This window comes from Stegostoma tigrinum, chromosome 4 (assembly GCF_030684315.1).
Source record: "Stegostoma tigrinum isolate sSteTig4 chromosome 4, sSteTig4.hap1, whole genome shotgun sequence".
In the NCBI taxonomy this organism is placed as follows: Eukaryota; Metazoa; Chordata; class Chondrichthyes; order Orectolobiformes; family Stegostomatidae; genus Stegostoma; species Stegostoma tigrinum.
In genome coordinates, this window is record NC_081357.1 from 86,275,453 (window position 1) to 86,301,616 (window position 26,164).

Genomic DNA, 26,164 nt, shown 5'->3' on the forward strand with positions numbered 1-26,164 from the left:
AGAATGAGGACATCTGAGATGTACGGGAGTGGAATGCCTCATCCTGGGAGCAGATGCGGCAGAGGTGAAGGAATTGGGAATAGGGGGTGTATTCTAGGTAGCAGTGGGAGTCGGTGGGTTTGAAATGGATATCGGTTTCTAGGTGGTTGCCTGAGATGGAGACAGAGAGGTCCAGGAAGGTGAGGGATGTTTTGGAGATGGTCCAGGTCAACTTGAGGGTGGGGTGGAAGTTGTTGGTGAAGTGGATGAACTGTTTGAGCTCCTCATGGGAGCACGAGGCGGTGCCAATACAGTCATCAATGTAACGGACGAAGAGGTGGGGTTTGGAGTCAGTGTAGGTGCGGAAGAGGGATTGTTCCACATAACCTACAAAGTGGCAGGCATAGCTTGGACCCATGCGGGTACGCACAGCCACCTGCTTTGTCTGGAGGAAGTGGGAGGAATTGAAAGAGAAGTTGTTGAAGGTGACGATGAGTTTGGCTAAGGGGATGAGGGTGTCGGTGGAGGGGGACCAGTCGGGCCTGCGGGACAAGAAGAAGCGGAGGGCCTTTAGGCCATCTGCGTGGAGAATGCAGGTGTATAGGGACTGGATGTCATGGTGAAAATGAGGTGTTGTGGACCGGGGAATTGGAAGTTCTGGAGGAGGTCGAGGGCGTGGGTGGTTTCACGGACGTAAGCAGGGAGTTCCTGGACCAAAGGGGTGAAAATGGTGTCCAGATAGGTGGAGATGAGTTCGGTGGGGCAGGAGCAGGTGGAGACAATGGGTCGACCAGGGCAGGTGGGTTTTTGGATTTTGAGAAGGAGATAGAAGCGGGCGGCGCGGGGTTGGGGAACAATGAGGTTGGAGGGTGTGGGTGGGAGGTCACCTGAGGTGATGAGGTTGTGGATGGTTTGGGAGATGATGGTTTGGTGCTCGGGGGTGGGGTCATGATCCAGGGAGTGGTAGGTGGTGTCGGAGAGTTGGTGCCTCTCCTCAGCGATGTAGAGGTCAGTGCTCCTTTGATGCTGAACCACGGAGGTAGGCATAGATGTGTACTGCATTAGCAAAGGGAGAATAAGCAACGAAGGAGCGAGTGAAGTACATAAGATTGCAATGAATTGGCATGGGTGCATGGAGGTGCTATGGGCTTTTGAGTGGGTCGGGGTGATATGGTACGAGTGGTGAACTCTAAAGGATGTAAAAAATATAAGGAAACAAAAATGAAACCATGCCCCAGAAAACCAAGGATGGTCTATTGAACAGCCCACCTCGGCACTTTCGGTTGAAACTGCAATCCTTAACCAGCAACCAATAGCCATGTACCCTCCAGAGCAGCACCCAACACACTTCTTTCACCCAGAGCAGAAACCAGGTCTGATCGGGCACTCTCCCTTTAAGGGCACGTGGCAAGAGAAAAATTCCTGACTTATACACTCCCAAGACACAGATTCAGCCCAATTGATGGATAAAGGGTAAGAGTGCATTGCTTCACACAGCAATGGGAAATGGCATTTGAACTAATCAAACCAAACATAAGAGTTCAACTTCATAATGGGGAGATGAAGTCTACTTTGAGAATACAAGCTTTCGAGACTATACACATCTTCAGAGAGAGACCAGAGATGAGTTAATCTCCAGAAAAATACTAAAATTTGAAAAGCCTCCTCTCCATCTGGGGTGTGAGCTATAGGTTATTGTTCAAAACAAAATCCCAAGCACCTGATTAAATTGTATTAGTAAATGGTGCCAAGAACTCAAGAATCATAAAAGAAGTTTTTAAGAGAACATTTGTCTTTGTGATGCCAATATATCCGAGGATTGATGGCGAAATGAGCAACTAGTTAATTGAATAATGCCTGATGGACATCAGGGCGACAAAGACAGTTTTACCTTGTTTCAGTTGTGTGCAAGATTAAAAAAGGACAGTGCAAGAGTATTGTTCAAGCACTTTCCACTTGACATTTTAATTCTGCTAACAAAATAAATGTCTTGGTGCAATTATATTTCAGCCACATCAAGATGACAAGAGATTGTCTTAAATTTACATGTAGCATCGTGACAAGATCCCTGGACCAGCAGCCCAGATGCCCAGAATAATGGTCAGGGTGAATGCAAAGTATTATGAATTGTGCAGATCAGAGATAAAATCAGAAAGAGTTGGAGAAACTCAACAGTCTGAGTCCAATGTAATTCGTCAGTTATTTTGCCTGTTCTGAAGACACATACTGGATCCAAACTATTTACTTCTTTGGAAATGCCAGAACTTCCCAAAAATTATGATGGACTCAAATCGTCAATTCTTTCTCCCTCTACAGATACTGCTACACCTGCTGAGTCTCTCCAGCATTTTTTAAAAAAATAATTAGGCATGCTTTGGATACACAGGCTCAAATCCAATCATGGTAGCCAATGGGATTTAAATTCAATTAATAAATCTGGTGTTGAAAGCTTGTCTCAGTTTCATGGGCACATTTACTATCATCACAAACTAAAAACTCATCTCGTTCATTAATGCTCTTTAGGGAAGGAACATCTGTCACCCTTAACCTGGCCTGGCTTATATCTGACTCAAGATCCAATGCAATGAGATTGACTTGTATCTGTCCTCAGGCACGGACAGGGAACTGGCTGGCAATCAGGAGGCAAAAAGTACAATAAATGGATTATTTTTCAAGTTACAAGCAATGACTAGTGGGATACTGCAGGGATCAGATCAGATATTCACAATATGGATTAAATAATTCGATCAGGGAACAAAATGTAACAGTGTCAAGTCTGTGGTGTCACTAATAGGGTGGGAGTGTAGCTGTGAGAATGATGCAAAGATATTTCATTGAGACTAGACAAATTCAGCGAGTGAGAAATGTAAAGCAGATGATGTATGATGCTAGTAAATGTGAGGTTTTTATTTTGGTAACAAAAACAGGAAAGCAGATTATCGTCTGAACGGCAGATTAGGAAAGAACTAGGCCTGAGTGTCCTTATACATTAGTTGCTGAAAATAAGCATGTAAATATGGCAGGCACTGAAGTAGGCAAATGGTGGGTGGCTTTCATAATGAGAGGATTCAAATACAAAAGCAGAGATATCTTGCTGCAATTTCACAGGGCTTTTGCAAGACCAATTCTGGAGTATTATGTGCAGTTTTGGTCTCATCTGAAGAAGGATATTCTGGTTATGAAATAAGGGCAAAGAAATCTTACCAGGCTGATTCCTGGGATTGCAGGACCAATATATTAGGGCAGCACGGTGGCTCAGTGGTTAGCCAGGGACCCGGGTTCGATTCCAGCCTCGGACGACTGTCTGTGCGGAGTTTGCACATTCTCCCTGTATCTGCGTGGGTTTCCTCCGGGTGCTCTAGTTTCCTCCCACAGACCAAAGATGTGCAGGCTAGCTGGGTTGGCCATGCTAAATTGCCCGTAGTGTTCAAGGGTGTGTGGGTTATAGGGGGATGGTTCTGGGTGGGATGCTTCAAGGGATGGTGTGGACTTGTTGGGCCAAAGGGCCAGTTTCCACACTGCAGTAATCTAATATACAAAGACAGACAGGATCAGTTTAGTGAATATATTCACTGGAGTTTAGAAAAATAATGGAAGATCTCGTAGAAACCTATAAAATTCTAGCAGGATTAGATAAGGTAAATGCAGGATGGATGTTCATTATACTTGAAGAGTCTAGAACCAGGAGTCACAGTCTAAGGATACAGAGTAAGCCATTTAGTGCTGAGATGAGAAGAAAATTTCTTCACCCACAGACTGGTGATCCTGTGTAATTCTTTGTCACAGAAAGCCCTTGAGGCCAAAACATTGAATGAAATCAAAGGATCAAAGTGTATGGAGAGAAAGTGGGAACAGGGTATTGAATTAGAATACTAGTAATGATCATATTGAATAGCAGAGCAGACCTGAAGGGCAGATAGCCTACTCATGCTCCTATATTCTAAGCTTTTCATGAAATGGCCAAGCTGCTCATTTCAGGGCATTTACGAATAGACATCAATGTCTATGTCCATGCCTTAGTGTCATAAAAATTACCCATTGATCTACATATTCACTATTCATATCATTCAAGAGCCATCCTCATGGAAAGAGTCTTGTGATATATCAATTAAGTGCACTCCTCATTACAACCTTGGCCAAAACTTCAGATGCAAGTACAGAGTGACTTCTCTTGACATCAAGACTATATCTGACTGAGTGAGACACCAAGGAGCTTGAGAAAAACAAGCTCAACTTCTCCACCAGGTGGAGTCATATTTGGCACGACGGAAGTGAAGGAGATAACTAAGTTCCTTCGATGATTTGTGGGGTGTGGGCATCGCTTGCTGGGCCAGCATTTATTCCCATCCTTACTTGCCCTTAAAAAAGGTGGTGGCGAGCTGCTTTCTGAAACCGCTGCTGCCTACTGTGGTGTACATACACCCACAATGCTGTTAAATTCAAAGAGGGAGTTTCTGGATTTTGATGCAGTGGCACTGAAGGAGCTGTGTCATATTTCGAAACCAGCCTTATTAATTTGGATAGTTAAATGTCAGAACTGGCAAATTATTTTTTTCTGTTGTCTTGTAGTACTGTTTCTGTGCATCTGTGATTTCACTGATACATGGGTGCAATCGTCTATCAGAAACACAAGAATAATCCACATCTATACAACACATGACGACAGCTACAGGACATCTCAAAGCACTTGCCTACCCATTAGGGAATTGTGAACACTGTTGTCATGCAGGCAATCATCAAGAATATTTACAGACAGCAGAATCTGACAAATAACACAAAGGCTGACCAATTTTGGTGACCCTGACACTGAAATATTAACTTCTTTGAGTAATGTTAGAGGAAATGCAACATCCACCTCATGCTCTCCAGATCTCAGTTGAAATCATTGTGAAATTTAGAAGTTTCAAGGATTAAGCACAACTTATTTCTGCACTAAAGTATTGGTCCGTTATACTTGCTCAATTTTCTGTAAATGCTTAAACTTGCAATTTTATGACACAAAAAAAATCCATCAACTAAGCCAAGCTTACATTGGTAAAACTGATCCAAATTGAATGCATTCCTGTATGCAAAATTATTCTCCAGAGGTGAGGTGAGTTCAACTGCATTTGACATCAATGCCACACTTGATTTAAGTATAGCTTCAAGGAGTTCTCACAAAACTGGAGTCAATGTAAATTAGGGAGATATCTCCTGACTGCGTAGAGTCAAAACTGGCATAAAGGAAAACGTGCTGGGTGGCAATCAATCATTTCAGCCCCAGGGCATCTCCACATCAGTCACTCAAGGTGGTGTCCTAAGCCCAGCTATCAGAAATGGCAACGTTCACTGATGATGGCACAATGATCAGCACCATTCACAACTCTTCAGATACTGAAGTAGTCCACAACCAAATACATCAAGACCGGGTAAATATACAGGTTTGGCCTGACAAGTATCATTGCACCACAAAACTGCCAGGCAACAACCATTTCTGACAAGAGAGAATCTAACTATCACCCTTTGGCACTACCATCACTGAATTTCCCACTACCAACATCCCCGGAGTTATCATTGACCAGGAATTGAACTGGACTCGCCATATAAATATTGTGGCTAAAACAGTAGGTGAGCAGTTAAGAATCCTGAAAATAGCAACTCATCTCTTCACTCCCCAAAGGCTGTTCACCATTTAAAAGACAAATTGGGAACATGATGGCATACTCCACTTGCCTGGATGTGTACAGCACCAACAACACTCAAGAAACGTAGCAGTCTGCTTGGCTGGTGCCACATCAACAAACATTTACTCCTTGCACCACTAACACTCAATATCACAGAACAGAAAGCCCACAGTGTGGAGGCAGGCTATTCAGTCCATCGAGTCCACACCGATACGCTGAACAGAATCCCACCCAGACCCACCTCCCCTAGCCTATCCTAGTAAACCTGCATTTACCATCACTAATCCACTTAGACTGTATTACCCTGGACACTATGGGCAATTTAACATGGCCAATCTGCCTAACCGGCACATTGTTGGACTGTGGGAAGAAACCCACGCAGACAGGGAAGAATCAAACCCAGGTCCCTGACGCTGTGAAGCAGCAGTATTAATCACTGAGCCAACATGCTTTGAGAAAGCTTTTAGGAACCATGACTGGGTCACAGTTTACAGGATGTGGGGGTGACTGGTTGGGCCAGCATTTATTGCTTGTCCCTAGTTGCCCTTGAGAAGATGGTGGTGAGCTGCCTCCTTGAGTCACTGCTGTCCATTGTGGCATACATCGTCCCACCTGCGGTTAGGGAGGGAGTTTCAGGATTTTGACCCAGTGATAAGAGGAACAGTAATATATTTCCAAGTCAAGAAACCTACACTAATTGGACTGCATTTTCGGTTATTGAAGGCAGCTCACCACCACCTCCTCAGGGCAATTAGCAACAGCAATTAAATTCTGGCCCAGCCAGTAACACCTACATCCCCTGAAAGTAAAAACTTCAAAATAACAGGGAGTGTAGGAGGGAAAGCTCTTCATCAGCTTTGATGTTGTGCATGTCTCTGTATACATATCATACATGAGTGGGTGAAGATGACAAAATGTAGATTCTTGGTGATGAATGCAAATAAGCACATGTTTGATTGCTACATAAGACTTGCCAACATAGCAATCATTAATACTGGTGCTCCAGAGAAAAAGACTTGGATCTTTACAACATGTGGCAAAAATACTGTTATCTTCCAGTTTCTACATTCAGTCCCATTTTAAAATGGCATTTTAATTCCAATTTTGGGAATAGATTATGGAAGTACATAGTCAAGGAAGCATAAAATGAAACCAGCTTCTACAATATAGGTTACAACAGTTATTGTCATGGGTATTCAATGTAGCAATAAAAGGGAGACTTGCATTTACATAGCCTCAAAATGTCTCAAATTACTATAAAGCAATATAACTTACTTTAAAACACACAGTTGCAATTGTTAAGTAGCCAAACAGAATAATTTTCAACAGAATCTGATTCCACATACTGCAATTTGATGACTGGTCAGTCAACATGTTTTTAACTATAAAGTTTTTCAGGTAGGTTTGCATGCTATGACCCTGGGAAAACATTGGATGTTTTTGCAAAACAGCACGCAACCGCTTTCAACAGACAACTAGCACCCTGGTTTGATTCTCATCCCCATTGTAATTTTTGCCACAACTTTTTCCCATGCCTCGGTAACTTCCTCCAGCTTAACAATCCTCAGTTTGCAATATTTATCCAAATCTAGGGCTTGTACACATCTCCAATGCTAATCACTCCACCATTAACAGTGTAGCTTCAGTTGCCTGGGCCTCAGGAACCAACTTCCCTCTCTTCTCCTTCCAGGTGCTCCCTAAAAATAAACTTACTTCTCAGACCAACCTTTTGTTCACCAGGCTAATGTCCTTCTGTATGGCTAGATGTTGGATTTAATTTGATAACACTCCAAAGAGGCACAAGGGGGCAATACATTAAAAAAAATTATTGTACAAATACAAGTCAATATTGCATCTGAAGGACAGCACCTTCAATAGTGCAGCACTCTGTGGCAATGAACAGCGCTTGCATCAGTCATGGTATCTGACCTTTAGACATGAATTGGCACATAATTTCACAACATTTACTATATAAATGAACATATTCATTAATGTTATATTTCATATTGCTCATTACAACAGGTAGTAATTATGCAAAGCAATACTCCAAAAGTAGGTTTTGAACACTAAGGAGGCAACATTATCGTAGACATGTCTTTGCAAACTCTTGAAACCTAAACAACACATTTGCAAATAGCATGGACTAGAACAAATAAAACTGAGGTGTTTAGGGTTCAAGAACTGACTTACCAGGGTTAGGGTGTTTCATGAGGTTCAGGGATCACAGGTGATTCCGCAGTGTGAAGCATGTGCTGAAAATTATGAATGATACTGTGTGGCTATAGCCAGACTGAGATTTCTAGCCAGGTGGACCTAAATACCAAATGCTACCTTAATGCATTGCTGGTGGTTCTTTCTCTCATACAGGCAGGGAGAGATAAAGGAAAACAAAGTGGATCTTCCAGTAATAATGGGAACTGCAGATGCTGGAGAATCCAAGATAATAAAGTGTGAAGCTGGATGAACACAGCAGGCCAAGCAGCATCTCAGGAGCACAAAAGCTGACGTTTCAGGCCTAGACCCTTCATCAGACCCTTTATCCAGCTTCACACTTTATTAACTTGGATCTTCCAGTATTCAGTTTTATAACTCTCTTGGCATGGGTATCTACACTGATTGCTTCCCTTGCTTAAAAAATGTCTAACAAGTATGCTGTACAAACATGAAAGAACAGCAGGAAATTCTGTCATTTTATTCTCTCAATACATGAAAACTAGCCAGTCAGTGAAGTAATGCAAACCGATAGGAGTGTTACTTTGCAGTGTGAAGCATGCATAACTTCCAAACTTTTAGTTTTGGAATGAAATGGAGTACAGAAAATCAATAATAAATTTCATATTTTCCAGCTCTTTGTGAAAGTGAAGAGACATTGTCGAAAAGCAAACACAAGGCTCAGAGGGTGGTGTTTGTAACATGTAAGAAATTGTGAAGAAGTGAAGGCAATTGCTCAGGAGTCAATGGAGGGCGGAGCAGCAAATGGCAAAGGTCAATACCAATCCACATCGATTTTATAAATAGGCATCCATTACTGAGCTCCAAGTGGCATTCCCAGTAAGCTACAATAGGTACATAAATTGGTCATTGCCAACTATCCAGCAACTTAGATTACTTAAAGCGGGGTTGATAGTTGGGGGAGTGATGGGATGAAAGTTGAATCCTGCCACTTTTAAAGTATACTTTAAATCTTCAGAAACAGCCCCTGCATTCCAACAACAGGCTATCAACTAAAGTTGTGTCATCTAAGAGACAAATATTTGAATTGCAATGGGGTACAACCTGCCATCCATTCTGTGGAGCCCAAAGTCACGTTACTCATGATTTTAATGCAGGAGATTGTTTCTAAATTGGTCTCTTCTGTGGGCTATATTAGCACTCAGGTGTCCACCAGAATGCTTGAGACCTTCCAAATCCAGTGGGCAAAGGTAAAATCTCCAACCAAAACTGCATTTTAGTTTTAATATTATACTTTAAATATGAATGCCTACATTTTAGTTCCCTTTAAAGGAACATTGAAGCAAAATGAATCAACTCAAACGATCAGTTGCATCAACTCATTCTAAAAAGAGTACCAGTTGGTCTCACCCTAATCAATTAAGTACACCATCTGAGATAATGGGAACTGCAGATGCTGGAGAATCCGAGATAACAAAGTGTGGAGCTGGATGAACGCAGTAGGCCAAGCAGTATCTTAGGAGCACAAAAGCTGACGTTTCGGGCCTAGGCCCTTCATCAGAAAGGGGGATGGGGAGAGGGTTCTGAAATAAATAGGGAGAGGGGGGAGGCGGAACAAAGGTGGATAGAGGAGAAGATAGCTGGAGAGGAGACACACAAGTTAAAAGGACGGGGATGGAGCCTGTAGAGGTGAGTATAGGTGGGCAGGTAAGGAGGGGATAGGTCAGTCCGGGGAGGACGTCCAGGACAAGGGGACGGGATGAGATTAGGAGGTAGGGAATGGAGGTGCGGCTTGAGGTGGGAGGAGGGCATAGGTGAGAGGAAGAACAGATTAGGAAGGTGGGGATGAACTGGGCTGGTTTTGGGATGCAGTGGACGGAGGAGAGATTTTGAAGCTTGTGAAATCCACATTGATACCATTGGGCTGCAGGGTTCCCAAGCGGAATATGAGTTGTTGTTCCTGCAACCTTCAGGTGGCATCATTGTGGCACTGGAAGCGGCCCAGGATGGACATGTCGTCTAAGGATTGCGAGGGGGAGTTGAAATGGTTCGCGACTGGGAGGTGTAGTTGTTTGTTGTGAACCGAGCAGACGTGTTCTGCAAACCGCTCCCCAAGCCTCTGCTTGGTTTCCCCAATGTAGAGGGAGCCACACTGGGTACAGTGGATACAATATACTACATTGGCAGATGTTCAGGTGAACATCTGCTTAATATGGAAAGTCATCTTGGGGCCTGGGATGGGGATGAGGGAGGAGGTGTGGGGGTAAGTGTAGCACTTCCTGCGGTTGCAGGGGAAGGTGCTGAGTGTGGTCAGGTTGGAGGGGAGTGTGGAGCGGACAAGGGAGTCACGGAGAGAGTGGTCTCTCCGGAAGGCAGGCAAGGGTGGGGATGGAAAAATGTCTTGGGTGGTGGGGTCGGATTGTAGATGGCGGAAGTGTCGGAGGATGGTGCGTTGTATCCAGAGGTTGGTGGGGTGGTATGTGAGGATGAGGGGGATTCTCTTGGGGCGGTTATTGCAAGGGCAAGGTGTGAGGGATGTGTTGCAGGAAATGCGGGAGACACGGTCAAGGGCGTTCTCGACCACTGTGGGGGGGAAGTTGCGGTCCTTGAAGAACGCAGACATCTGGGATGTGCGGGAGTGGAATGCTTGAAGAACACGGACATCTGGGATGTGCAGTGCAGTGCCACAATGATGCCACCCGAAGGGTGCAGGAACAGCAACTCATATCCCCACCCTTGCCTGCCTTCCGGTGAGACCACTCTCTCCGTGACTCCCTCGTCCGCTCCACACTCCCCTCCAACCTGACCACACCCAGCACCTTCCCCTGCAACCGCAGGAAGTGCTACACTTACCCCCACACCTCCTCCCTCATCCCCATCCCAGGCCCCAAGATGACTTTCCATATTAAGCAGATGTTCACCTGAACATCTGCCAATGTAGTATATTGTATCCACTGTACCCAGTGTGGCTCCCTCTACATTGGGGAAACCAAGCGGAGGCTTGGGGAGTGCTTTGCAGAACATGTCTGCTCGGTTCGCAATAAACAACTGCATTTCCCAGTCTCGAACCATTTTAACTCCCCCTCCTATTCCTCAGACAACATGTCCATCATGGGCCTCCTGCAGTGCCACAATGATGCCACCCAAAGGTTGCAGAAACAGCAACTCATATTCTGCTTGGGAACCCTGCAGCCCAACGGTATCAATGTGGACTTCACGAGCTTCAAACTCTCCTCCTCCCCCACTGCATCCCAAAACCAGCCCAGTTCTTCCCCTACCCCCACTGCATCACAAAACCAGCCCAGCTCATCCCTGCCTCCCTAACCTGTTCCTCCTCTCACCTATTCCCTCCTCCCACCTCAAGCCGCACCTCCATTTCCCACCTACCAACCTCAACCCGCCTCCTTGACTTGTCAGTCCTCCCCGGACTGACCTATCCCCTCCCCACCTATACTCTCTCCACCTATCTTCTCCTCTGTCCATATTCGGTCCGCCTCCCCCTCTCTCTGTATTTATTTCAGAACCCTCTCCCCATCCTCCTCTCTGATGAAGGGTCTAGGCCCGAAACGTCAGCTTTTGTGCTCCTGAAATGCGGCTTGGCCTGCCGTGTTCATCCAGCTCCACACTTTGATATCTTGGATTCTCCAGGATCTGCAGTTCCCATTACTTTTGGGAAGGTCCCCCTGCTTTGCTATTCTGAAAGCGAACTAAATGCTAATAATCATTGTCTGGCAGGCAAGTGATGTTCAAATTATGTGGTCGGATCTTTACCGTTAGTACACTTTACCCAACTGATCAAGGTAAGGGAAGGTACAGTATACGTATTTACCCCTCTCGGATCCCTACACCACTCCGCTCTTTGCTTCATTTGGGTGCTTATGCCCTTGTCTTTTTCAGGGGAGATGCATGGGGGATAATATATCGCTGTTCCTTTATTCCCCGTCGCATTAAACAAGCTAATTTCTCCTCCCTTGTGTAACAGGGCGTGAATTAACAGTTCAAATCGGAAAAAAACCCTCAAATAACCGTAACTGAACACGGACAGAACCAAGCAACTCTTTCTACAATGTCACTATTCCAACGTGGCGGAATTTCTCATTTGCGATATTGCAATTTGATCTTAATGTGATTCTTTACCAAAAAAAATTCCAACATTAACGAATGTTTCTATTGTAAACAGCACGTCTTTGTCTTAAAACATTGCCGATGAACCCAGCGCAGATTTTTTGGCCCTTTATTGGCATAATGTGTTTCTCTCCCTTGTACCTAGATTATTATTATTGCTTGGCAGAACAGAACACTCAGTTATTTATTAAAACCCACATGCCAAGAGGATGCAGCAGGACACATCCTCGCTGTCGCTTTCGGGGTGTTGAAAAATTCATAATATAAGCCACAGTTTCAAACAGAATGGGATTTATTAATAATGAAGCCCCCGTCTCCACCCCCTCTCCACCACCCCAGTTACTTACTATTTCTGTGGGTTGATGAGCCAAAATGGCGAATGTAGATAGGCGATCACACAAACATTTGGTGTGGGATGCATCGGTAAGTACAGTCTTACATCCCAGAGTGGACCAGGCGCCGGTAGATTCGTTCCTGAAGAAGGAATTACATTAGGTTTGACGGACAGGTATATTTTTAGAAAGAGAGCGCGAAGTGAAAGGGAGGACGAGACAGCCACAGACAGCGCGTGCACACACACAGTAACAATTTCCCCACACCCTAAAACGGACATCCCTCACCAAGATACAGACAAGCCAGAGACATTAATCCATCAGCTGTTTACAATGCAATCCCCGTGCTACCCGGTGAGCTGGGCTTTTTGCTGCTACACTATCCAGCCTGGAGGAGGATCTCACTAAGTGGAGCCCATCACGCTTTCCCTCAGGCACTGTGTGCACCGTGGAAACGGCTCCTTGTAAGAGAAAGAGAAAAAAAGGGGTGTGGGAAGAATCTTTCACTGCACGTCTACTACAAACAGGGAGGCTGGATTGGGAGGGGGGGATTTTTTTTTCTCTAGAACTCCGCACACAAACCGGCAAGGTGCATCGTCAGGCAGTGTAGACGGGACGCAGAGAGAGATGCAGGCCGAATGTCGCTTTTTATTTAAAGAGGACTCAGGTGCTTGGCTGGCTAGCCACCCACACTCGATTCCACAAAGCCCTAGCTCGTTTCAGACGGTCAGTTCATCCGCACCCTCCCTCGCCCAGCGCACACAAATGGTGCAAGCCACACACAGCAGCAGTAAACCGGCAGATTGTGAAGAAATTATATATTTGATATTCCAAGTGCATTCCACACAGTACGACTGATGCCAATTGCAAAATAATAATAAAAATAGACGACTGGATTGTAATTCTTTCTTCCGCATTTTTAATAGGACCCCCTCGTCGCTGAGCTCTCCAGCTGAACTGTTTACCAATATGTTGGAGGGAGGGGGAGTGGAGGTGACACGAAATACTAACTCCCAAAAAGAAGCTGGCTAGGAGAGGACGTGAGAAAATATTAGAGAAATTTTTATCTAATATCAACAGTATCTGCGGTCAGATTATATTCAACCATGAGCTTCACGATTACAGTAACCTGGCCTTGTCCATCCAAATTAACCAACATTGCAGTCAAGTTTATTTGCCTGATTGCCACTCTTTTTGACCTCGCACCAACAGCCTTGTGGCCATTTAATTGAAACATCGAAAATAAGAAGACTAGGCCATCCATCCATTCAAGCTTTGTTCACCATTCAAGATTAACATGGTGAATCATCAGACTCAGTCGTCAGTTTCTACTTTCTTTCCACATTCTTTGAATGCTTTAGTCCAATGAACGATATCTAAATCCTGCTTGAAAACATTCAATTACTTGACTTCAACTGCTTTCAGTGAATTCCACAGATTCACCACTCTCTGGGTGAAGAAATTTCATTTAGTCTCTGCCCTAAATGGCCTGCCCTGTATGCTTAGATTGTGTCAGAGATAATGGGAACTGCAGATGCTGGAGATTCCAAGATAATAAAATGTGAGGCTGGATGAACACAGCAGGCCAAGCAGCATCTCAGGAGCACAAAAGCTGACGTTTCGGGCCTAGACCCTTCATCAGAGAGGGGGATGGGGGGAGGGAACTGGAATAAATAGGGAGAGAGGGGGAGGCGGACCGAAGATGGAGAGTAAAGAAGATAGGTGGAGAGGGTGTAGGTGGGGAGGTAGGGAGGGGATAGGTCAGTCCAGGGAAGACGGACAGGTCAAGGAGGTGGGATGAGGTTGGTAGGTAGCTGGGGGTGCGGCTTGGGGTGGGAGGAAGGGATGGGTGAGAGGAAGAACCGGTTAGGGAGGCAGAGACGGGTTGGACTGGTTTTGGGATGCAGTGGGTGGGGGGGAAGAGCTGGGCTGGTTGTGTGGTGCAGTGGGGGGAGGGGATGAACTGGGCTGGTTTAGGGATGCAGTGGGGGAAGGGGAGATTTTGAAACTGGTGAAGTCCACATTGATACCATATGGCTGCAGGGTTCCCAGGCGGAATATGAGTGCTGTTCCTGCAACCTTCGGGTGGCATCGTTGTGGCAGTGCAGGAGGCCCATGATGGACATGTCATCAAGAGAATGGGAGGGGGAGTGGAAATGGTTTGCGACTGGGAGGTGCAGTTGTTTGTTGCGAACTGAGCGGAGGTGTTCTGCAAAGCGGTCCCCAAGCCTCCGCTTGGTTTCCCCAATGTAGAGAAAGCCGCACCGGGTACAGTGGATGCAGTATACCACATTGGCAGATGTGCAGGTGAACCTCTGCTTAATGTGGAATGTCATCTTGGGGCCTGGGATGGGGGTGAGGGAGGAGGTGTGGGGACAAGTGTAGCATTTCCTGCGGTTGCAGGGGAAGGTGCCGGGTGTGGTGGGGTTGGAGGGCAGTGTGGAGCGAACAAGGGAGTCACGGAGAGAGTGGTCTCTCCGGAAAGCAGACAGGGGGTGGGGATGGAAAAATGTCTTGGGTGGTGGGGTCGGATTGTAAATGGCAGAAGTGTCGGAGGATAATGCGTTGTATCCGGAGGTTGGTGGGGTGGTGTGTGAGAACGAGGGGGATCCTCTTGGGGCGGTTGTGGCGGGGGCGGGGTGTGAGGGATGTGTCGCGGGAAATGCGGGAGACGCGGTCAAGGGCGTTCTCAATCACCGTGGGGGGGAAGTTGCGGTCCTTAAAGAACTTGGACATCTGGGATGTGCGGGAGTGGAATGTCTTATCGTGGGAGCAGATGCGGCGGAGGCGGAGGAATTGGGAATAGGGGATGGAATTTTTGCAGGAGGGTGGGTGGGAGGAGGTGTATTCTAGGTAGCTGTGGGAGTCGGTGGGCTTGAAATGGACATCAGTTACAAGCTGGTTGCCCGAGATGGAGACTGAGAGGTCCAGGAAGGTGAGGGATGTGCTGGAGATGGCCCAGGTGAACTGAAGGTTGGGGTGGAAGGTGTTGGTGAAGTGCATGAACTGTTCGAGCTCCTCTGGGGAGCAAGAGGCGGCGCCGATACAGTCATCAATGTACCGGAGGAAGAGGTGGGGTTTGGGGCCTGTGTACCACCTCCTACCGCCTCCTCGATCATGACCCCACACCCGAGCACCAAACCATCATCTCCAACACCATTCATGACCTCATCACCTCAGGGGACCTCCCACCCACAGCCTCCAACCTCATTGTTCCCCAACCCCGCACGGCCCGTTTCTATCTCCTTCCCAAAATCCACAAACCTGCCTGCCCTGGTCGACCCATCGTCTCAGCCTGCTCCTGCCCCACCGAACTCATCTCCACCTATCTGGACTCCATTTTCTCCCCTTTGGTCCAGGAACTCCCCACCTATGTCCGTGACACCACCCACGCCCTCCACCTCCTCCAGGACTTCCAATTCCCTGGCCCCCAACACCTCATATTCACCATGGACGTCCAGTCCCTGTACACCTGCATTCCGCATGGAGATGGCCTCAAGGCCCTCCGCTTCTTCCTGTCCCGCAGGCCCTACCAGGCCCCCTCCACCGACACTCTCATCCGCCTAGCGGAACTCGTCCTCACACTCAACAACTTCTCTTTTGACTCCTCCCACTTCCTACAGACTAAGGGGGTGGCCATGGGCACCCGCATGGGCCCCAGCTATGCCTGCCTCTTTGTAGGTTACGTGGAACAGTCCATCTTCTGCACCTACACAGGCCCCAAACCCCACCTCTTCCTCCGGTACATTGATGACTGTATCGGCGCCGCCTCTTGCTCCCCAGAGGAGCTCGAACAGTTCATCCACTTCACCAACACCTTCCACCCCAACCTTCAGTTCACCTGGGCCATCTCCAGCACATCCCTCACCTTCCTGGACCTCTCAGTCTCCATCTCGGGCAACCAGCTTGTAACTGATGTCCATTTCAAGCCCACCGACTCCCACAGCTACCTAGAATACACCTCCTCCCACCCACCCTCCTGCAAAAATTCCATCCCCTATTCCCAATTCCTCCGCCTCCGCCGCATCGGCTCCCACGATAAGACATTCCACTCCCGCACATCCCAGATGTCCAAGTTCTTTAAGGACCGCAACTTCCCCCCCACGGTGATTGAGAACGCCCTTGACCGCGTCTCCCGCATTTCCCGCGACACATCCCTCACACCCCGCCCCCGCCACAACCGCCCCAAGAGGATCCCCCTCATTCTCACACACCACCCCACCAACCTCCGGATACAACGCATTATCCTCCGACACTTCCGCCATTCACAATCCGACCCCACCACCCAAGACATTTTTCCATCCCCACCCCTGTCTGCTTTCCGGAGAGACCGCTCTCTCCGTGACTCCCTTGTTCGCTCCACACTGCCCTCCAACCCCACCACACCCGGCACCTTCCCCTGCAACCGCAGGAAATGCTACACTTGTCCCCACACCTCCTCCCTCACCCCCATCCCAGGCCCCAAGATGACATTCCACATTAAGCAGAGGTTCACCTGCACATCTGCCAATGTGGTATACTGCATCCACTGTACCCGGTGCGGCTTTCTCTACATTGGGGAAACCAAGCGGAGGCTTGGGGACCGCTTTGCAGAACACCTCCGCTCAGTTCGCAACAAACAACTGCACCTCCCAGTCGCAAACCATTTCCACTCCCCCTCCCATTCTCTTGATGACATGTCCATCATGGGCCTCCTGCACTGCCACAATGATGCCACCCGAAGGTTGCAGGAACAGCAACTCATATTCCGCCTGGGAACCCTGCAGCCATATGGTATCAATGTGGACTTCACCAGTTTCAAAATCTCCCCTTCCCCCACTGCATCCCTAAACCAGCCCAGTTCATCCCCTCCCCCCACTGCACCACACAACCAGCCCAGCTCTTCCCCCCCACCCACTGCATCCCAAAACCAGCCCAACCCGTCTCTGCCTCCCTAACCGGTTCTTCCTCTCACCCATCCCTTCCTCCCACCCCAAGCCGCACCCCCAGCTACCTACCAACCTCATCCCACCTCCTTGACCTGTCCGTCTTCCCTGGACTGACCTATCCCCTCCCTACCTCCCCACCTACACCCTCTCCACCTATCTTCTTTACTCTCCATCTTCGGTCCGCCTCCCCCTCTCTCCCTATTTATTCCAGTTCCCTCCCCCCATCCCCCTCTCTGATGAAGGGTCTAGGCCCGAAACGTCAGCTTTTGTGCTCCTGAGATGCTGCTTGGCCTGCTGTGTTCATCCAGCCTCACATTGCTTAGATTGTGTCCTCTTGTTCTGGACTCGCCAGTTATTAGGAACGTCTTTCCTGCATTTACCTCGTCTATTCCTGTTAGAATTTGACTTTTCTATGGAGGTTCCCTCCTCAGTCTTCTAAACTCTAGTAAATATATTCCTAATCGATCAGTCTTTCTCATATGTCAGTCTATTCATTTCCAGAATCAATGCTTCCTTTCACTCCTTCAGTAACCATAATCCTTCCTCATATAAAGAGACCAAAGCCCTTCCTATTGCTGAACTTCCCTTTTATTCATTCTTTCACCATCTCCGCTATTTCTGACTTCTGCCTTCTCTAGTTCTCATGAAACATTGACCAGATTTAATCAAATAGACTGACATTTAGCAATAGGACAAACCCAGAGAAGCCAACCACATAGTATTGGAGTTGCCAACCTAATAAGGAGTGTAGCTTGACCTCCTCTACCCCTCCTCACCCATACCATCCTACCAACCCAGTCAGAGGGTCAATAGGCCACCAGAACTCTGCTCACTATGACCTTCACTGGCAATACACTGCAGCGTGAGGGGCATCAATGGCTAGCATCCTCAAACGTTGCTAGCAGGAGTTTAGAGTTGCCTGCCGCCAGGCTGCAGACTCCCACAACCGCAATTGTTGACTTGCTCGTCAAGATGGAAAGTTTGTTCGCAAATGTTTCATCACCATGCTGGGTAACCATGCTGAGTCTTCCTGTTGTGATCTGTGGTGCAGGTATTGTCGGACGCTTTTCGGATAACCATTGTTTCTAAAGACTAAACGTCTTTAGAAACAGTGGTTACCCGAAAAGTGTAGTCTGTTGATACCTGCACAACGGAAGACGCAAAACTTGCAGAGACACTGGTCAGTCTACCATACATTAAAGACATACCTGAAATGACCACCAGATTACTCTGCCCCCTAGGAATCATGGTAGCCCATAAACTGACAGCTACACTTGAGCGCTACTGACAAGAATAAAGGATTTGACAACCACAACTAACAGAACCAATGTTATTTACAAGATAGCATGTAAAGACTGCCAAAAACATTACAGAGGGCAAGCCAGAAGGGAACTAGCCATCAGGATTCATGAACACCAACTAACTACAAAGAGACATCACCAACTATCACTCATTTCAATGCACATGGATAAAGAGGGACACCAAATCGACTGGGACAATGTAACCATCCTAGGATAAGCCAAGCAAAGACACACACAAGATTTCCTGGAGACCTGGTATTCAAACCAGAATTCATTAACAAAGATGCAGAGCTGGACCCCATATACGGGGCAGCACGGTGGCTCAGTGGTTAGCACTACAGCCTCACAGCGTCAAGGACCTGGGTTCAATCCCAGTCTGGGATGACTGTCTGTGTGGAGTTGCACATTCTCCCTGTGTCTGCATGGGTTTCCTCCATGTGCTCCAGTGTCCTCCCACAGTCCAAAGATGTGCAGGCTAGGTGGGTTGGCCATGCTAAATTGCCCGTAGTTTTCAGGGGTATGTGGGTTATAGGAGGATGGATCTGGGTGGGATGCTTCAAGGGATGATGTGGACTTGTTGGGCTGAAGGGCCTGTTTCCACACTGTAAGGTAATCTAGTCTAATACCAACCACTAAGAAACAAATCTAGCAGTGATGCCACCAGCCCCAGCAAACCAAGACACATAAATAGCAAGCAGGAAAGAACACCGACATTTTACCGGAGGTGCATTGATTATGATACCTGCATGGTGACGAAACATTTGTGAACAAACATAACAGCTCAGCATGCTCAGCAACTGCATCAACAACCTGAGCTACAAATCTTCTCAAAACCCTTGAACTCCTGCAACCAGTTGATGGGGCTTAGGGTTTGCTGAGGACAGGCAGAGTTATTTGTAGGAGACGTGTCAATAATAAGTAGCAACTACTTGGACTGTGGGTTTCCCAAAATGGAGGTAGCACTCCCACTCACAAAACCTTCTGGGAGGCCACCAGCTTTCAAGGCTGGCTAGTCCAACATGGATAAAATACATTCTGAGGTGGGAAGAGGCTCTGAATTGCCCATTTAAGTAGGCCAACTGGGCTTTTGGTGTGCAGCTAATGGGCCAAATCTCCCATTAACAAAGCTTATCGATGCCTGTGCATGTCATTTTTCCAGTTTTCCCTCTTGCAGTCTGTTCCCAAGAAGCTGGCAAAATTCCATCCATTAACTCTGGTTTTTGTTCTGCAGTTGCTACCTGACCTGCTGCATATTTCCAACATTCTTGGTAATTACAAAAAAAAAGGTTAATTTCAAAAATTACAATAATGTGAATGACACTTGTAAATGACAAGCATTCCAGCAATGCGGAAACTCCATGCAAATTTCCAGTACTTTGGTAAAGGGGATGACTATTTGCAAAATATCAATATTAGAGTAATGTGGGCGCTTCCTGAAAATACCAGTAGTGCTGTAAGGATGATGCATCTTGTAATTTACTAATATTACAGTAATAATAACAAAGTGCTGGAAATATACAACAGGTCTGGCAGCATATGTAGAGAGAGAAACAGACTTAACATCTCAGGTCAGTGTGAATGCTTTGTAAATTCTTATCATCATAACAGCATGACAGTTCCAGCCTTACAGGAAGATGGATTGCCATTGTAAGTTATCAACATTACAATGAATTAGATCTTCTTGTAAATTGCCAACTTTAGTGGAATGTGGATACTCTGTAAATTGTCAACATGACAGTAATGAGATGCTCCCTATAACTTTAGGGCAGCATGGTGGCTCAGTGGTTAGCACTACAGCCTCACATGTGCCAGGGACCCAGGTTCAATTCCAGCCTCAGGCCACTGTCTGTGTGGATTTTGCACATTCTTCCTGTGTCTGTGGGTTTCCTCCAGATGCTCTGGTTTCCTCCCACAGTCCAAAGACGTGCCGGCTGGGTGGATTGACCATGTTCAATTGCCTGTAGTGTTCAGGGGTGTGTGGGTTATATGTGGGGTCTGGGTGTGATGTTCCAAGGGGTGGTGTGGACTTGTTGGGCCGAAGAGCCTGTTTCCACAGTGTAGGGAACCTGATCTAACTGTTAATTCCAAAATATACTTTATTCGTAAAATTACATTCCAAAGCATCTCAAATTAAACGTGACACAAAGTGTAATAGAGTGGAACTTTTCTCTAATGAGCATGTTTCACTATGAGGGGTCTCGGTGCAATTTCGAAACTCTTGGTTATTTGTTGACCTTTCCACATTGTGCCTCTGCAGCAGCTGGCCCAAGCTGTAGTGTATCCCTCAGCACATCAACCGTGATCTTGGAATTTGCCAATCAGCTACACTCAGTCAAGAACTCTCTGCACTGGAAGACCAACCAGCTTCGGTCAAACCAAAGAGTGTTGTTCATCAAATTGATGGGCTTCCAACTGCAGCTGATGCTTCTGTCAGTAGAAAAGCCTCTGACAACAGCCTGTAAAGACAAAGTCCTGTGAGATGGAGTTACTTGAGATGGATCTCAAAAAAAGTTTGTCTTTATTCAGATGTTCGTTGTAAATGTACTTTCTTCAAGGAGGCAGACAACAGTCTTTTCCCCAGCACAATCTCTGAGAGACTAATGTTTGGAAGGGATGAGACTTAAGGTGCGCAGGAAGGATTTGCTGGGAGAAATTTGCTTGCTACCAGCCAAACTATATTTTGGTATTTTTATGAAAGTTCTGGTAATGAAGCAGTCTGCCAAATGACTATGACATGCTTCCTAGGGAAGATTCAACACCACCTTATCTCGGAAGGGTGTCGAGGACCCTTACCTAATGGATTTGGGGCTAAAGATGTTTTCTGCATCAACCTCTCCGCTAAGGACAGGTAGCAAAGAATGGTAAAACTGAATTGTCAGATCTGTTGCAATGATCTGACCTTTACATGTTGTGACACTTGAGCCTGGATTTTGCATGCCACCACAGGGCATGGTTTCAGTTGGGTCTATGTAAAATAAGTAGTGTACAATGATAAGGTTATCTTAGATTACAAAGGAAGTTTGATCAACTGGATTGGAGGAGTGGCAGATGGAGTTTAATTTGGATAAATGTGACGCGTTGCATTTTGGCAAGATGAACAAGGGCGAGACTTATACACTTAATGATAGGCCCCTGGGGAGTGTTAACAAACAGAGAAACTGAGGGGTTCAGGTACATAGTTCTTTGAAAGTTGCATCTGAGGTAGAAAAGGTGATAAAGAAGGCATTTGGCACGCTTGCCTTCATTGCTCAGACCATTGAATAAAGGAGTCCAATGTCACGTTGCAGTTGCACACATTGGTGAGGCCACTTTTGGAGTATTGTGTACAGCTCTGGTTGCCCTGCTTTGGAAAGATAATATCATATTGGAGACGGTGCAGAAAGGATTTACAAGGATGTTGCCGTGACTGAGGGTTTCAGTTATAAGGAGAGGCTGAATAGTCTGTGACTTCTTTTCACAGGAGCATAGGAAGTCGAGGGGTGACCTTGTAGTGGTTTATAAAATTATTAGGGCATAGATAAGCTTAATAGCAAAGGTCTCTTCCCAAGAGTGGGAGAGTTCAAGACTAGAGGATGAGAGAAGAAGGATTTAAAAGGGACCTGAAGGGCAACTTTTTCACAAAGAAGGTCATTCATATGTGAAATGAACAGCCAGAGGAAGTTGTGGATACAGTTACAGGTACAGATACAACATTGAAAAGACATGGAGAGGCGATGGCCTAGTGGTATTATAGCTGGACTGTTAATCCAGAGACCCAGATAAAATTCTGGGCATCCAGGCTTGAGTCATGCCATGGCAGGTGGTGGAATTTGAATTCAATAAAATATCTGGAATTAACAATCTAATGGTGACCATGAATCCCATGTCAATTGTCAGGAAAAAACCCATCTTGGTTCACTAATGTCCTTTTAGGAAGAAAACTGCCATCCTAACCTGATCTGATCTACATTTGACTCCAGACCCACAGCAATGTGGTTGACACTGAACTGCCCTCTGAGCAATTAGGGATAGGTAATAAATGCTGCCTGACCAACAATACCCTCGTCCCGTTAATGAATAAAAAAAAATTGGACAAGTACATGAATAGGAAAGTTTTAGAGACATATGGGCCAAGTGCAGGCAAATGGGACGAGTTTAATTTGGAAACTTGGTTGGCATGAAAGAGTTGGACTGAAGGGTTTGTTTCCATGCTGTATGACTCTATGAGTCTCTAAAATAGGGCAGGCCCACCATCTGTCCAACAATCCCAAGCTGACCCACATAACATGGGAGAGTGAGTGGGCACCAAATCTGGCAACCATCCTGCAATATTTAAATGTATAACTAAGAGTTAATTGAATTTGTTAAAAGCTGAATTGACCACAAAATTACAATATCACAATGGTTGTCATGAGCAGTGGGCAGAAGTAGGTAGCCTGTTTTAATAAAGTTTTCAAAAGAAAGTGAGTACTATGTTCAGAGTATGTCCTTTGTACATCAGTTCTATCCCCAGATAACAGTAACCTACTCCTTCTACTTTGTCTAGACTTTAAAACCCACACTTCTAGCAACCTTGCGCCTCTGAGTGCATTCAAAGATGGTCTTTGCAATAGAGATAATGGGAACTGCAGATGCTGGAGAATTCCAAGATAATAAAGTGTGAGGCTGGATGAACACAGCAGGCCAAGCAGCATCTCAGGAGCACAAAAGCTGACGTTTCGGGCCTAGACCCTTCATCAGAGAGGGGGGTGGGGAGAGGGAACTGGAATAAATAGGGAGAGAGGGGGAGGCGGACCGAAGATGGAGAGTAAAGAAGATAGGTGGAGAGAGTATAGGTGGGGAGGTAGGGAGGGGATAGGTCAGTCCAGGGAAGACGGACAGGTCAAGGAGGTGGGATGAGGTTAGTAGGTAGATGGGGGTGGGGCTTGGGGTGGGAGGAACGGATGGGTGAGAGGAAGAACAGGTTAGGGAGGCAGAGACAGGTTGGACTAGTTTTGGGATGCAGTGGGTGGGGGGGAAGAGCTGGGCTGGTTGTGTGGTGCAGTGGGGGGAGGGGACGAACTGGGCTGGTTTTGGGATGCAGTAGGGGAAGGGGAGATTTTGAAACTGGTGAAGTCCACATTGGTACCATTAGGCTGCAGGGTTCCCAGGAAGAATATGAGTTGCTGTTCCTGCAACCTTCGGGTGGCATCATTGTGGCACTGCAGGAGGCCCATGATGGACATGTCATCTAAAGAATGGGAGGGGGAGTGGAAATGGTTTGCGACTGGGAGGTGCAGTTGTTTGTTGCGAACTGAGCGGAGGTGTTCTGCAAAGCGGTCCCCAAGCCTCCGCTTGGTTTCCCCAATGTAGAGAAAGCCACACCGGGTACAGTGGATGCAGTATACCACATTGGCAGATGTGCAGGTGAAACTCTGCTTAATGTGGAATGTCATCTTGGGGCCTGGGATAGGGGTGAGGGAGGAGGTGTGGGCACAAGTGTAGCATTTCCTGCGGTTGCAGGGGAAGTGGTGGGGTTGGAGGGCAGTGTGGAGCGAACAAGGGAGTCACGGAGAGAGTGGTCTCTCCGGAAAGCAGACAGGGGTGGGGATGGAAAAATGTCTTGGGTGGTGGGGTCGGATTGTAAATGGCGGAAGTGTCGGAGGATGATGCGTTGTATCCAGAGGTTGGTAGAGTGGTGTGTGAGAACGAGGGGGATCCTCTTTGGGCGGTTGTGGCGGGGGCGGGGTGTGAGGGATGTGTTGCGGGAAATATGGGAGACGCGGTCAAGGGCGTTTTCGATCACTGTGGGGAGAAAGTTGCGGTCCTTGAAGAACTTGGACATCTGGGATGTGCGGGAGTGGAATGTCTTAACGTGGGAGCCGATGCGGCGGAGGCGGAGGAATTGGGAATAGGGGATGGAATTTTTGCAGGAGGGTGGGTGGGAGGAGGTGTATTCTAGGTAGCTGTGGGAGTCGGTGGGCTTGAAATGGACATCAGTTACAAGCTGGTTGCCTGAGATGGAGACTGAGAGGTCCAGGAAGGTGAGGGATGTGCTGGAGATGGCCCAGGTGAACTGAAGGTTGGGGTGGAAGGTGTTGGTGAAGTAGATGAACTGTTCGAGCTCCTCTGGGGAGCAAGAGGCGGCGCCGATACAGTCATCAATGTACCGGAGGAAGAGGTGGGGTTTGGGGCCTGTGTAGGTGCGGAAGAGGGACTGTTCCATGTAACCTACAAAGAGGCAGGCATAGCTGGGGCCCATGCGGGTGCCCATGGCCACCCGCTTAGTCTGTAGGAAGTGGGAGGAGTCAAAAGAGAAGTTGTTGAGTGTGAGGACGAGTTCAGCTAGGCGGATGAGGGTGTCGGTGGAGGGGGACTGGTCGGGTTTTGCTGGACACCAAAAATCGTAAGTACAACCAACTCACTGGCCCCTGCCACCCACAAGAGGATTCCTGCGCCTCCCAAATCCCGAGCCTGTCCCTGTCCCTGCCCCTCCCCGGCCATGCACCCGCCGCCATTGACCATGAGGACACGGCCGGAGACCCCAACGATGACGTCACATCCGCCTCCACCGGCCACAGTACTTCCGGAACCACTGCTGCAGTCACCACCTCCACTTCCAGGTACAACACCACCCTCACCGCAGCTGCTGCCGCCCACCCCGATCCTCCAACCGCGGACGGAACCCCGCCCACGGCCGACGCCGACAGAACCCCGGCCACGGCCAACGCCAACGGAACGCCGCCCACGGCCGACGGAATCCCGCCCACAGCCGACGCCGACGGATCCCCGCCCACGGACGACGACCTCATCGCTCCGCCCACAACCTCTACAGCCAGTAACCCCAGAGAAGACAGCCACACTGAACCCTGCCGCATCTTCACCATTCCCCCAGACCTTCCACTGACTGAGGACGAACGGTCAGTCCTTAGTAAGGGGCTCACCTTTGTCCCCCTACAACCACACATCAACGAATACCAGTCACGGTTGGACATAGAGCAGTTTTTCCACCACCTTCGCCTCCACGCCTACTTCTTCAACCGGGAGCCTAACCCTCCCTCCGCTGACCCCTTCACCCACCTCCAACACAAGTCCTCCTCCTGGACACCACCCCCAGACCTCCTACCCTCCCTCGACCTCTTCATCTCCAACTGCCATCGAGACATTAACCGTCTCAACCTCTCCACCCCTCTCACCCACTCCAACCTCTCCCCTGAAGAACGGGCAGCCCTCCGCTCCCTCCGCTCCAACACCAACCTCACCATCAAACCCGCAGACAAGGGTGGCGCAGTGGTAGTATGGCGCACTGACCTCTACATCGCTGAGGCCAGACGCCAACTCTCCGACACCACCTCCTCCTGCCCCCTTGATCATGACCCCACACCCGAGCACCAAACCATCATCTCCAACACCATTCATGACCTCATCACCTCAGGGGACCTCCCACCCACAGCCTCCAATCTCATTGTTCCCCAACCCCGCATGGCCCATTTCTACCTCCTTCCCAAAATCCACAAACCTGCCTGCCCTGGTCGACCCATCGTCTCAGCCTGCTCCTGCCCCACCGAACTCATCTCCACCTATCTGGACTCCATTTTCTCCCCTTTGGTCCAGGAACTCCCCACCTACATCCGTGACACCACCCACGCCCTCCACCTCCTCCAGGACTTCCAATTCCCTGGCCCCCAACACCTCATCTTCACCAT

General features: G+C 47.7%; 1 protein-coding gene and 1 long non-coding RNA gene across 18 annotated transcripts in view; one reads left to right on the forward strand and one right to left on the reverse strand.

Annotated features, from left to right (window-relative positions):
• adgrb3 (adhesion G protein-coupled receptor B3) overlaps positions 1-26,164 on the reverse strand; it is a 1,393,543-nt gene that overhangs the window by 778,650 nt on the left and 588,729 nt on the right. For all 17 annotated transcript variants that reach the window (XM_059645517.1, XM_059645509.1, XM_059645512.1 and 14 more), the window contains one exon: positions 12,287-12,413. In XM_059645517.1, the coding sequence (XP_059501500.1) occupies positions 12,287-12,413 (127 nt within the window). The remainder of the gene's footprint in view (positions 1-12,286; positions 12,414-26,164) is intronic.
• LOC132209550 (uncharacterized) lies at positions 11,374-12,029 on the forward strand. Its single transcript, XR_009445698.1, has 2 exons — positions 11,374-11,614; positions 11,797-12,029. It is a non-coding gene; the product is annotated as an uncharacterized LOC132209550 (long non-coding RNA).